Source organism: Dioscorea cayenensis, chromosome 7 (genome assembly GCF_009730915.1).
Source record: "Dioscorea cayenensis subsp. rotundata cultivar TDr96_F1 chromosome 7, TDr96_F1_v2_PseudoChromosome.rev07_lg8_w22 25.fasta, whole genome shotgun sequence".
NCBI lineage: Eukaryota > Viridiplantae > Streptophyta > Magnoliopsida > Dioscoreales > Dioscoreaceae > Dioscorea > Dioscorea cayenensis.
Window position 1 is genome coordinate 30,421,512 of NC_052477.1, and position 12,244 is coordinate 30,433,755.

General features: G+C 32.2%; 3 protein-coding genes across 3 annotated transcripts; all 3 read right to left on the bottom strand.

The window, feature by feature from the left end:
- Positions 1-2,163: 2,163 nt before the first annotated feature.
- On the bottom strand, positions 2,164-5,171 carry LOC120264492 (50S ribosomal protein L17-like). The gene is made up of 6 exons (XM_039272305.1): positions 5,034-5,171; positions 4,848-4,902; positions 4,682-4,732; positions 4,469-4,560; positions 4,297-4,374; positions 2,164-2,453 (listed from the first exon to the last, which is right to left on the bottom strand). The coding sequence occupies exons 1-6, from the start codon at positions 5,087-5,089 to the stop codon at positions 2,303-2,305; spliced, it is 483 nt and encodes a 160-aa protein (XP_039128239.1). The 5' UTR covers positions 5,090-5,171; the 3' UTR covers positions 2,164-2,302.
- Positions 5,172-6,398: 1,227 nt separating this feature from the next.
- On the bottom strand, positions 6,399-7,636 carry LOC120264564 (myb-related protein MYBAS2-like). Its single transcript, XM_039272386.1, has 3 exons — positions 7,322-7,636; positions 7,109-7,210; positions 6,399-6,969 (listed from the first exon to the last, which is right to left on the bottom strand). The coding sequence occupies exons 1-3, from the start codon at positions 7,435-7,437 to the stop codon at positions 6,564-6,566; spliced, it is 624 nt and encodes a 207-aa protein (XP_039128320.1). The 5' UTR covers positions 7,438-7,636; the 3' UTR covers positions 6,399-6,563.
- Positions 7,637-10,493: 2,857 nt separating this feature from the next.
- On the bottom strand, positions 10,494-11,114 carry LOC120265702 (zinc finger protein ZAT11-like). The gene has a single exon (XM_039273650.1). The coding sequence runs from the start codon at positions 11,073-11,075 to the stop codon at positions 10,635-10,637; it is 441 nt and encodes a 146-aa protein (XP_039129584.1). The 5' UTR covers positions 11,076-11,114; the 3' UTR covers positions 10,494-10,634.
- Between the last annotated feature and the right edge of the window lie 1,130 nt (positions 11,115-12,244).

The following is a 12,244-nucleotide window of genomic DNA, read 5'->3' on the forward strand; positions in this document are numbered from 1 at the left end:
TCTCTTACTGTGAGCTTTTGTTTCCTGTGGTTCGGACTCATTTGCCCAAACAGTAGTACTCTAGCTACCAAGTAAAACCTATATATATAAATATATATAATATAATATAATATAATATTTATTTTCTTGAGCTTCATAGATTGCTACTTATATATATATATATATATGTGACAATGTGTTGAGAAATGACTCTTTTGTAAGTTAGAAAAAGCAATACAAACAATTGTACTTTCTAAGAGATACTGTTCTTATCCCAAACAAGCAGTTAAAAAGTCATGAAAATAAATATGTGTGTGTGTGATGTATGGAATCTTCATGGAATTAGTCAAATAAATCAAGCATTTTTAATTCTTCTTCCACGCTTTGTGAAGACAAACCTTTACACTTCACTCAAGACCAAACAAACCTTGACTTTTACCATCCAACATACATGATCATATTGTCTCAATATATATATATACCAGTAAAAAAAAATAATAAGTAAATAAATAAATAAATAAATATAATAAGTAGAGAAGAGTACACAATCCAATCCTTTTGCGCGTGATCAAAACTTAGAATAAAAAAAAAAAGGGGGGGAGAAAGAGAGAACACGAGTGAAAACATATGAATCAAGTGCTCATGCAATTTGGGCCATGATCATGCGCGCCCACACAGGCCCATGTAGGCCCGCCGACGTCATAGGCTACTATTAGCCCTATGTGGAGCCCCACCTAATGGGCCCTACAACTTTACACCCTTTTAGTACGCGGGCCCGGTCCACCAAAGCCACGACCGTTCCCTCCTTTGTTAAGTTTTTAACCCCCAAAATTAAACATGCCAACGGCTTTACCGGTCAACCTAATCATCCATGTGCTTCCCCTCTCATTATTTATCATCCCTAATTATTAATTTATTATAAAATCCATATATATTAGAAAAATTATTATTCTAATGAACAGAGTAACACGGCTTCTTTGCGCGTTAAACCATCATTAGCTAAACCCTATATATCAATGTCTTGCTTAGGGTTTGACTTAAACCTTCCTATTTATTAATATATATATATATATATATTCTTGATATTTTTTTACGAAACACAAGATTCTTACCTTACCATCCACCTTTTTTTTTTAAAAAATTATAAATAATTATAACTCAAAAGATAAAAATTCATATAAATAAATTATATTATATATATATATATATATAGAGAGAGGAATAATATAATTTAATTAGGAGGTGATGATAAGGTTGGCATGGGCTGATGGATGATAAGGATAGAATGAGCCCGAATCATGAGGTGAGTTTTGATGGGCAACAACCAGTTTTTGTCGTCATGTATGGTGGCCACATGGGGGTTTAGGTACGCCCCATGTGTATCATCGCTTGCTATTGGTCCACGTATCACCTTGCAATTTCAAGTCATACACGTGCGGCGGCCATGGTGATTACTTAGACACGTGTCTCGTGGCACGTAGCCCCGCATCCGGTGGCACATGCATACCCCTATCTGATAAGAATGTATATTAGTCACAGCACCTCAGTCAGTCAGTTCCTGAATACACTTAATATATATATATATATATTAATAATAATAATAATGTTAATTAATTAAGTGACAATAAATTTGTGAGTGAGTGTTTGGGGGTGGGGTCAGAGTGTTTCACAGCGTGCAATTGAAGAGTGGGTGTGGGGCCCATTAGCAAAGACAAAGAAGATGTAGGATAAGAAAAACAGAGTAGTGAATTGGAACTGGGAATTGATGAAGTAAGTCACCACATGGCCTGTTTTTTGTTTCCAAGTCATCATCCAAGACAAAATTTCCACAAGAAAGGAAGTTGTTTTCCTGCTTGGGATCTATATCATATTATCATCTCCATGAGAGGCACGCTCTAAACTTGGTAATAACTCAAACTTCATAAGTATGTATGGAGAACAAAGCATGCATGTGAGGTCTAGGGATTTTCACTAGCCTAACAACTAGCCTCAATAAAAATTATTAATACAATGGGTATAACGGAAAGCAAGTCTTATCCATAACTCTACTGTTTAAAAGGACATGAGAATCACCTGATTTTTTAGTTCAATGCTATATCAAGTTATTGCAAGAATTTTTTCGACTTGTTCTCTAATAAAATAATGTTAATTGATGCATTAGCAACAAATGCAAGCAACCCAAAAAGGAAGGAAAATTTTAACATGAAACAAATTAGTCTGCTATCTAATTCCGACTGGTACAACACGCTTTAATCGCATATATTGTGTGACGATTTTACAAGAAATGACATTCTTATTATCGAAGGAATATAACTGATGAGTTTCAGTCTTCCGAACCGGAGGTTTTCTCTTCTTTAGGAGAAGCCCATTGTTTGCTAGCTTGAGACTTTTTCCATGGATCGAGCGGGGTCCTCTGTGGTGGTTGCGGTGCTGGAGCTTTGGCTTCTCGCAGTTCATTTTCCCGGTCAACAAATCTAGAAACGAATTCAATGATTGAGAAACATCACAATACCAATAGTGATTATGACGGAACTGATATATTGCAAACAAATTAGATTATTTGCTAAGATGGAAAGTGACTTAATGATGTTTCATTCATATGACTACAAGCATTAGTAGATTACCAACTTGGTGTAAATTTACTTTAGCTCAAAAGAGATGTCCTGATCCAAGCAAAGCTCTATTTACCATGCACTAGGTATGCAAAACTTGATCAGATTCAACTAATGTTACAAACAAATCAAGGATAACTACATGCACCAATGAGACCCAGTCACTTTTCGCTAGCTCTTTACTATCTGATGCTCTTGTGACATTGCAAGCATCTCACAGATGGTAGTCTTTCAGATGTTCCTTTTTAAAGTGCCCTGAGTCGATGTCTCATCGCCATCATTCCCTTGTTTTAATAACTCATTCACATATATAGCAGGAATGATACTGTTAACGAATGTGCCCTAAACTTTGTGGCTGGAAATTAGAACACCTATTGTAAACTTATCTGTTCATGGTATATACTAAAGCTAGTATTCTTGTTAAAGAGATGGCACACCCTCATGGCCTCATCCAAACATTATTTCATGTCGATTCATTCTGTCGGCAGCATTTCAAGAAAAAGAGTCACATGGAGTTCGATTCCACACTAAGGTGGTGTACATTGCTAGTGCTACCAATAATATGGAAAGTAGATAGTTACAGGTAATACAAATAAAAATACTCTTCCATTGTGGACACTGCCACGCATCCTCTGTGTGCTTGTGTGTGCGTGTCTTAGTTTGTTTGTCCCTTGATTCCTGATTTAAGGTATAAATTACATGTAGAGACCTTTATATTACTGTAACAACCATTGTTTCCAGGTACCACAATAAATTCATGATGTACAGCCTTAATTCTTCAAAAGGATTAAATACAAGCTCTGAAAGAAGAAATCTGACCAGAAATAAGCAAGTGAGCATCCATGAAATCTAAAAGCTAGGACATACTAGTCATAATTTATCGCTCTATCTGATCAAAGAATGGCAAATGAACACGTAAATATTCCAACCAAAGTAACATAGAGTCCAAGGATAAGATGATATGTTTTTGGAATCACGATGTATTGCTCATTAAATGGAACCTGTTGTTGGATTTTGCCAGTACAAAAACTTAGTTTTTATTAGATACAGTGTCTCTAGTGTCTCCTATAGAGATGTTTTGGAAAAAAAGAATAAAACTTGTACCGTAGAGAAAAATACATGCCTTGTTTTGTGTTCCTAAACTATGGTAAGATGTGAATAATCATTAACTAGAAATGGGGATGATAAGAAACTCATTAAAAAATTATTTGGGGTTGATGAAAGTAGCCATGCTGAAAACTTGCTCGAAGCACTCTTTATTACAATAACTATTATGGTCAATTATAAAATAAGAAAAGTACGTTGATTCAACCGCTTCAGGAATCCTGATTTCTTTTAGACCTATCCTTGAAGGAAAACACCATATGAAAGAATTTAGGCACAACCTATATCAACTCAAGAAGGAATCTGAAAGATGGCTAATCAATTATCAAAGATATCACATAGGGCACAGGGCATGACAATAACAACCTCAGAGGAAAGCTTTATAAATTCTCCAGAAAAAAATGGTTCCAAGATCAACCAAATTGATAGAATAGCTTCCCAAAATAGATTACATCCACTAAGCATCACAAAAGTATCAAATGCCATGTTGAACCTTAACAGCATAAACTATAAAAAGCCAGCAGGCATATCTAAACTCAGATAAGCATATAAATACTTTAAAAATTCCACAACATAAGAACATATTAAAGAGATTTCTTACTCGATATAAGCCATAGGAGCGGCATCTCCCATTCTAATCCGAGTCCGAAGCAATCTTGTGTAGCCACCAGCTCGGTCTCTGTCAATCAAAAAGGGAATCTTTTTCCATCACAATTATGATTTAACAAAACAAAACCACCATGACAACAACAACCACAAGTCAAAATTCCTACTTGTAGCGATAAGCCAGCTCACTGAACAACTTATGGAGAACATCATCTCCACGAACAAATGCAGCAGCACGACGTGAAGCAGCTAATGTTCCCTATAAAACTTACACAAAACTAATAACTTCTCTTCTCTAGTTATTAAACTAAGACCTAATTTGTATAGTAATGCTGAGATCATTGTAAAAAATCACCACATTAGCTTCAAGTAATCCATACCTCTTTCCCCAGCTGCACCATTCGATCAGCCACCCTACGAACTTCTTTGGCCTGAAATTATTCAAAAAAAGTTTTAAAAAAAAAAATGAAGGAAAAGTGCATATCAATATCACATGCCCACCAAATGCTTGATGAAATGACTAAAAGAAGAGAAAGAGGCACAAACCTTGGCAACAGTGGTCTCGATTCGCTCATGCTTGACAAGCTGGGATACCATGGTTCTGCGAGAATGAATCGAAAAATTCAAACGAAAACCCAACATACAAAATCACAGAGCGAAAGAACAAGACAAAGATTCAAAATTTCATATGGAATGAGACGAGATGTGGATCAATGGTGTCAGTGAAGGTACCGGAGCATCGAGAGGCGGTGGGCGGCGGGGCGGCCGAGCTTCCGGAAGTTGCCCATGGTGGCGGAGGAGCGAGAATGAGGGTTTTCGCTCTCGTTCTCCTTCTCTTTCTCGTTGCCAAGGGTTTTGCGCTGGTAGTTTTTCCACGTGCATCGCACGTGCTTTTCTTAAATGGATCGGGCCTTTCCACGTAATGGGCTCGAAATGCTAAAACGGCTTTAACGGGTAATCGGACCCTGATCCTGACCCGGATCCGGATCCGAAAATGGCTTGCGAAACTTTTAAAGGGAGAAATTGCTAATATACCCTTATAAAAATTATATTTATTTGTTTATTACCACTAATCTCTTAAATTAATTTAAATTTTTTTAAAAATAATATATATATATATATACCTTCTTTCTTCACTTTCCCGAAATGGAGGCAGATAAAAGTTTTTTTTTTATTAAAAAAAAAGTTAGTTGACTCGTGCAACGATGTAGAGTATATATAAACAAATAAGATTAAAACCATAAATAAAAAACCCATTAAATAAGAGCCACTGGAATTATTGGAATCTTAAATATAATAAGTTTGTGGATGGATGATAAAGGTTGAAGCACTAACTAAATATTTAATTAGAAGATAATGAGAGAGTAACGAGGAAGACCCAACAAGAGCAAAAGTAGAAGAACACTTCCTTATCATCTTTCTAACTGCAATAACCTCGCTGTGTCAACTGTTAGATAGACCAATAATATGCTATAAAAATATAAAAAAATTAAAAATTAAAATTTAAATTCTTTCTCTATTAGTAGCACTATTTATACTGTTCATACACTGTATATGTGAATCTAATATTATTTGTTAGTATTATTCATAAATTCTCAATATGAAAATAGTGATTTCATCTCAAAATTGGAGAGCATGAGATTTTTCTAGGAGATTAACGAAACCACAGTAACTTAGTTTGAATTATTTTTTTTTTCCTGATAGTACTATTTTACACTATTTATAAATTAAACACTCGGAGCCAATACTGTTTGTCAGTACTATTAATGGATTTGGATGTGAGTTCTGTGGGAAAAACAGTAATTTTCATCTAAAATTACAGAGCATGAGATTTTTTTTAAAAATTCGCATGTTACAGTATCTAGTACATCTATATATATATATATATCCTTTTAACAATCTCTTGGATAGTACGTAGGCGCTTGTGGCCTATTCCTCAAAAACAAACAATCCAGCCACTAATTTCTATTAAAGTTATCATAAAAACCAACCACTTGTCCAAAAATCCAATTTAAAGCAATGTAAAAACAATTGAGAAAAGGCCACCCAACCAACTGCACTCAAAATTAAAAAAAAAACATTCCTGAAGATCAAACTGCGTGCACTGCTTCACTTTTCATTAAAAGTAGAATTAATAACAACAAGAACATGATCATGATCTCTTTATCTTACATACATACATCCATACATACATATAAAAATTACAGTAGTGAAAACAAAATATTACAGAAATTGAAAAACATAATCATAAGTTTCAGCTAGCTAGCGATGTTGTTGATACAGAGCAGGAACCAAACAATCACTCATAGAGTTAGGTAATAATTCCTCTTCATCATCCAAATTCCAAAGTTCATCAGAACTAGAGCAAGTAGTACAATCCAAAACAGGTGAAGCATCACAAGATAACTCATTCCAAATCTTATCAATTGGATACCCATCCATTTCATCTTCAAAACCTGCTGTCAAAGTAGTAGTAATAGTAGTATTATCAGTAGTGCTTGCATCAACAGTTGTAGTACTAGTACTAGTACTAGTACAAACACTAGCACTAGTTTCTCCAGCCAAGTTTTTCTTTCTTTCTTGTGCCTTCTTCCTCATATGAGTCCTCCAGTAATTCTTAATCTCATTATCAGTGCGACCAGGTAGTCTTCTAGCTATTCTAGACCATCTGCACAATTGAATACATATCTAGCTATAAGATAATTAACATATATATATATATATTGCTAATTAATAATAAGACATATATATATATGCATGCATGAAAATTAAAACATTTTATATAGAGAAAGATTCAGAAAACTGGCCTATTGCCCCAGCGAGAGTGGAGTTCAAGAACAAGACGTTCTTCTTGAGGGGACATACGGCCACGTTTAAGGCCAGGATGTAAGTAATTAACCCAACGTAACCTGCAACTCTTGCCTGTTCTATTAAGGCCTACAAAGGATGTTGGATATGTGATAAAAAACAACGGTTATGATCTTCAAGTATCTTTGAAGCTCTAAAGCTTATAAGCATACCTAGCTATACCCCCGCCATAACCTTCAAACCTGATACTTTTGCTATAAAATCCCAACGACGTTCTCCGAACAAGCCTACATAGCATACCAGTTGCAAGTCCTCCTTCTCTGTCCATGGCCCTTTCCTCACTAATTCCATCTCTCCCTTTCTTTCTTTCTTTAGCTTCTTCTTTCTTTGATACTGATGCTACTGCCACCACTAACTTTGGAGCTAGTTATAGGCGTCTCTGATGTCCTTCATTTGCTAAGTGATTTCATATGGTGTTCCACTGTGCTCTATTTTTAATTATACAAATATCTTCAAAGTGGAATTTTTTTTTTTTCTTTTATAATTTAAGTAGAACTATATATATGTGTGTGTGTGTTTTTATGGTTAAGTGAAAAGGTGAAGAAAGATATGACAATAGAAGAGAGGAAATAGACAGTAATTAAAAGTGATAAGAGATTTGTGATCCATGAAAGAGCACCATGTTTCTATATGTATGTGGCTTCATTTTCAATCCTTCTTATTAATATAATGGCTAAGTTAGGTTTGTGATCCATCTACCTAAAAATTATATCTTGATGATCAACTAGAGGTATGCGCTTATTATTTAAGAGAAATGAATATATTGATACGCCCTTATAAAGGTACATATTTGTTTATTTATTTATTTTGTAAAAATATTTTTATTTTTATTTTTTATTTTGTAAAGAAGGAAGAAGAAGAAGAAGGAGGGGTTCATACTTCATAATGACGTGGACACCACTAACTACGAATTTGGGTGGTTTCCTTTTGCTTCTTCTTTCTATCTTCTTCTTTTTTTATATTTCATGTTCCATTAATCAATGGTTTTTTGTTTGTCTGTTAGGAAGGCTAAAGAAGGATTGCTTTTCTTATGTTTTCATTTATTTTCCCATCAATAGGGGGAGAAGAAATTAAAATACTTTTTTTAATTTTGGAATAATTTAATTAAGTGTGTTTCTTTGCCTATTTATTTCCATACATGCGTTATATATATATAAAGAATTCAAAGGACACGTACATTATAATATATATAATTTATAAAATAATTTAGCATCCCTGTCCTTTCTGGATTTAGAAAGTGCTTTAACTTAATGAGAATATGAATTCAGACCAAGCCAAACACATAGATTAAAAAGAAATGAGAAGGCTTTGCTTTTTATTGTGAATTGTGTACTCTGGTTATTAGGTATGTAAATAAATGTCCATATCAAAATTGAAATTGTAATTTTTATAAGCTGATAGGGTGACTAAATGAATAAATAAATTTTCATATTTATATTGTATAAATAAATCATAATCATTATTTTCTACAAAACTTTTTCATAAACTATCCCCTTTCAAAACCAGGGTGGCAAATACACTAACTTTTAGAGGGAAGAAGGTTCTTTGAAGATAAAAAACCTAATAGGACAATTGCTAAAATCAAACTAAGAACAAACACTCAAGTTCACATATAAATGGTTTTTGGAGATAATTATTTCTTGTGAGTCACTTAATTAGTTTGCTAGTGCATCTTCTATTTTATTGGGACCCTCAATTACTGTTGATAGTTGATGATGACTTTTTTTTTTTTTTTAATAAAATTTTCTGACTTCTTTTTTTTAAAATTTTTAGTCTGACTTAATTAGAACAATTCTTAAGTTTTAACCTAATTAACAAACTCTTATTTCTACTTCTCTTTGTATGCATTTTGTTTTTTTTTCTTTTTGTTTCAAATATTCTATTTATTTAATTTTTTTAATAAATATGGATACGTCTTCATAACCTTTAACGGATCTATTTGTTCACATATATTATTTTGATGATTTTATTGCAAATTTTCTTTAATAAAAGCAAAGAGTATTTCATTAATACTTATGCATGACATTAAATAATTTTTAAAATAACTGCAACATTATAATTATAAAGAAAATTAAGGAATAATCAATATGAAGTAACCAACCAAGCAAATAGGAATTACAATATTGAGGGTATCCAAGAAAAATATAATTTCTAAAAACAAAAGCTTGTTTAAAATTTTCAAACCCAAATTTATCCTAAACACGTTTATAATTAATTTCTACCTAAATTATCATGCCTATCCCGTCCCGTACTAAACCCGCTTAACCTTTTCCATTTAATATTTAGACTAGAAAAAAATTGATCAGATATTTTTTTATAAAATTTATAGTAATTTATTTAATTCAAATAATCATAGTTATAATATTAATAAATTAGAATATATTTATCTTCAAACAAAAATTTAAAAATAACTAAATAATTTTTGTTACATAATTTAACAAATAAAACATTACATCCTCTAATGTATTATATATATATATATATAATTAAAATTATTGAAAAAAATCAACATGAACTTGTAAACCTTAAGAAGTTGTGATCATAAAATTTACACCATTGATTGATACATTATTTTGGTAAGTTTATAAAAAAACTTGAGTAAAGTATTCAAGGTTCCTTTTCACAAAAATATATCAAGGTTATAAATCTCTCAACTTCGAGAAGAGATGACAAAAGAATTTTTTTTTTTTTTTTTAATTTAGCTGTATATGTGAATTTTTATAAAATTTGAATATGTGAAATATAAGATTATGTCATTATGCTCTCACAAAAGTTTAACCGCTAATTGTAAACTACTTAACATGATAACTCTCCTCTTTTCTCGTTCGAACTTGGTGCTCAGCAATGGTTAGAATCAAAATCAAAGAAGATAATGCTTATATAAATTAAGATAGCACATTAAAAGACTCTCATATAATAATAATAATAATTAATGAGTGTATATATAGATAGATATTTATACACACATAAACATACACATGGACCAAAAGGTTAATAATTCGGTGGCATTGGTCCCCATTTAAAAAGTATTGGCGTGAAGAATATTTAAGAGTTTGAGTTCAAGTTTCACTTGACACGGTGAGAGTAATAAGTCCCTTGTTGTTGGTGTAGTAGACTTATAGCTCAAATCTTACATCACCGAGTGAGAGCACATGGGTTGACCGATCAAATTCTAAATTTCTGCACATGCCCTTGGTTGTATATATAATATATATATATATATATATATATTATTGCATTTGCAAAAAAAAATACACACACATGTTTACACATATTTATATATATATATATATATATATATAAATACAAGTATAGAATACTTGATTACTATTTACATATATTTGTGAGTGTATTTATATATAAACACGCACACACATCCATTATGTCCATGAAATTAATTAAATTGCCATCCCTAGCTACTTACAAACACTTCTCTAAATAACTAATGTTCGACTCCTCTCGGTGTCAATCTGCATACTTGGCTCTATTCAAGTTATCATTCTCTAAAGGCGTCAAGTTTAGATCAAACAATAACACTTTCTTCACTGACACTGGCTTATGCCTTCTCATATGGCCACCTAAAGCCTGTCCCATAACAAACTCTAATCCACAAACAGAACACTCATGAGTCTTGTTGTTCTTCTTCTTCTTCATCATCATCGTTGTCACCTTCAGTTGCATATCTATCAATCTCTTATGATCAAGTCCTGCAGCTTGTCTTCTATGACTGGTTCTATGACCTCCAAGTGCTTGAAAAGAAGAGAACACACGTCCACAAGTCTTGCACTTAAACACATCCTGATCAACAGATTTCAACTTATGAATATTTTCTTGCCTAGATAGAAGCATGAGAATATCAGCAACACTTCTTCTTTTAATCATCTCTTCACTTTCGTTGTGCTTCATTCTTCAAAAATCTATAAAGTAACAAACAATGTTATATAAGTTTACTGCATGGCTCTCTAGCACTCAAACAATGCTATATATATATAGAGAGAGAGGAAGTGGAGTAAGTCTCAGGCACACGCCTTGTGTGGTGGGTCAAATCTTTGTAAGCAGTGTCTCAACCAATGAATGACGAGTTTTAAAGGAGTTAGAAAAGACGTGGATGGTGCCTTTTCTGAGCGAGTCTTACGCGGTTGGGTTGAACCAAGAAACCATATTATTTGGTTAAGAAAAGAAGAGGCAATTTCTTGGCAAGTGTGATGATACTACAGTGACTCTCACTTACAACATTGTATTATTAATTACTTGGTTCAGAAGGTCAATGCTTGCATGCTAAGATAAGCTTGCTTTATCCACTTAACAAATTAGGACACGTTTGTTGTTGTTGCTTTTAGAATACAGCCTTCTAAAATTTTCTTTGGTCCACATTGAATTTGTTGGTTTATAGACACATGGATGCCTTATATTATATTTTATATATATATATATATATTTAAATTGATGATTATTATTATTATTATTATTATTATTATTATTATTATTATTATGCATTATGTTTGAGAGTTGTTAAACTCCAAACCTTTTAAATGCAAGTAAGATAGATAATTACTACATCATGCCTTGATTCCTGTATATATATATATATATATATATATATGAACTATCTTACATGTAATGTAAAGGCTAGTTTTTATATAATAAATTATATTCCCTCCGTTCCTGTCGTGAATAACCGAATCTCACATACCAAGAAAATTGGTTATTTCACATAATTTAACAAAAAATTATTTATCTTTCTAAAATTACCCCTAATTTATATCTTCACATGTCTCTCTCATATTAAATTTCAAAAAGAGAATTAAATATAGTGTTAGGATAATTTTGAAAAAAATAATAATAAATGTTTATTGATGTTTAAAAATAATAGATAAATATGATAGATAAAAAAGAATAGAGGAGTATATGTTTTGATTCATAAAATGATGATAATTAATTCCTAAAAAAGGCTAAAACATTTACAAATTCTTGCTTTCTTAACTGATTATCCATCCTAGTAATTATTTACTGAAAATCACAGGAGTAATATACTTTATATCTATTTTTATCCATCTTAACATCATCTTTAGTGG

Coding starts and splice junctions, on each gene's coding strand:
- LOC120264492 (XM_039272305.1), bottom strand. CDS start 5,089: ATGGGCAACTTCCGGAAGCTCGGCCGCCCCGCCGCCCACCGCCTCTCG. Junction 4,903..5,033: donor CACCGCCTCTCGATGCTCCG/GTACCTTCACTG, acceptor TCATTCTCGCAG/AACCATGGTATCCCAGCTTG. Junction 4,561..4,681: donor TGGTGCAGCTGGGGAAAGAG/GTATGGATTACT, acceptor TAAGTTTTATAG/GGAACATTAGCTGCTTCACG.
- LOC120264564 (XM_039272386.1), bottom strand. CDS start 7,437: ATGGACAGAGAAGGAGGACTTGCAACTGGTATGCTATGTAGGCTTGTT. Junction 7,211..7,321: donor TATGGCGGGGGTATAGCTAG/GTATGCTTATAA, acceptor CAAGAGTTGCAG/GTTACGTTGGGTTAATTACT. Junction 6,970..7,108: donor CACTCTCGCTGGGGCAATAG/GCCAGTTTTCTG, acceptor TCAATTGTGCAG/ATGGTCTAGAATAGCTAGAA.
- LOC120265702 (XM_039273650.1), bottom strand. CDS start 11,075: ATGAAGCACAACGAAAGTGAAGAGATGATTAAAAGAAGAAGTGTTGCT.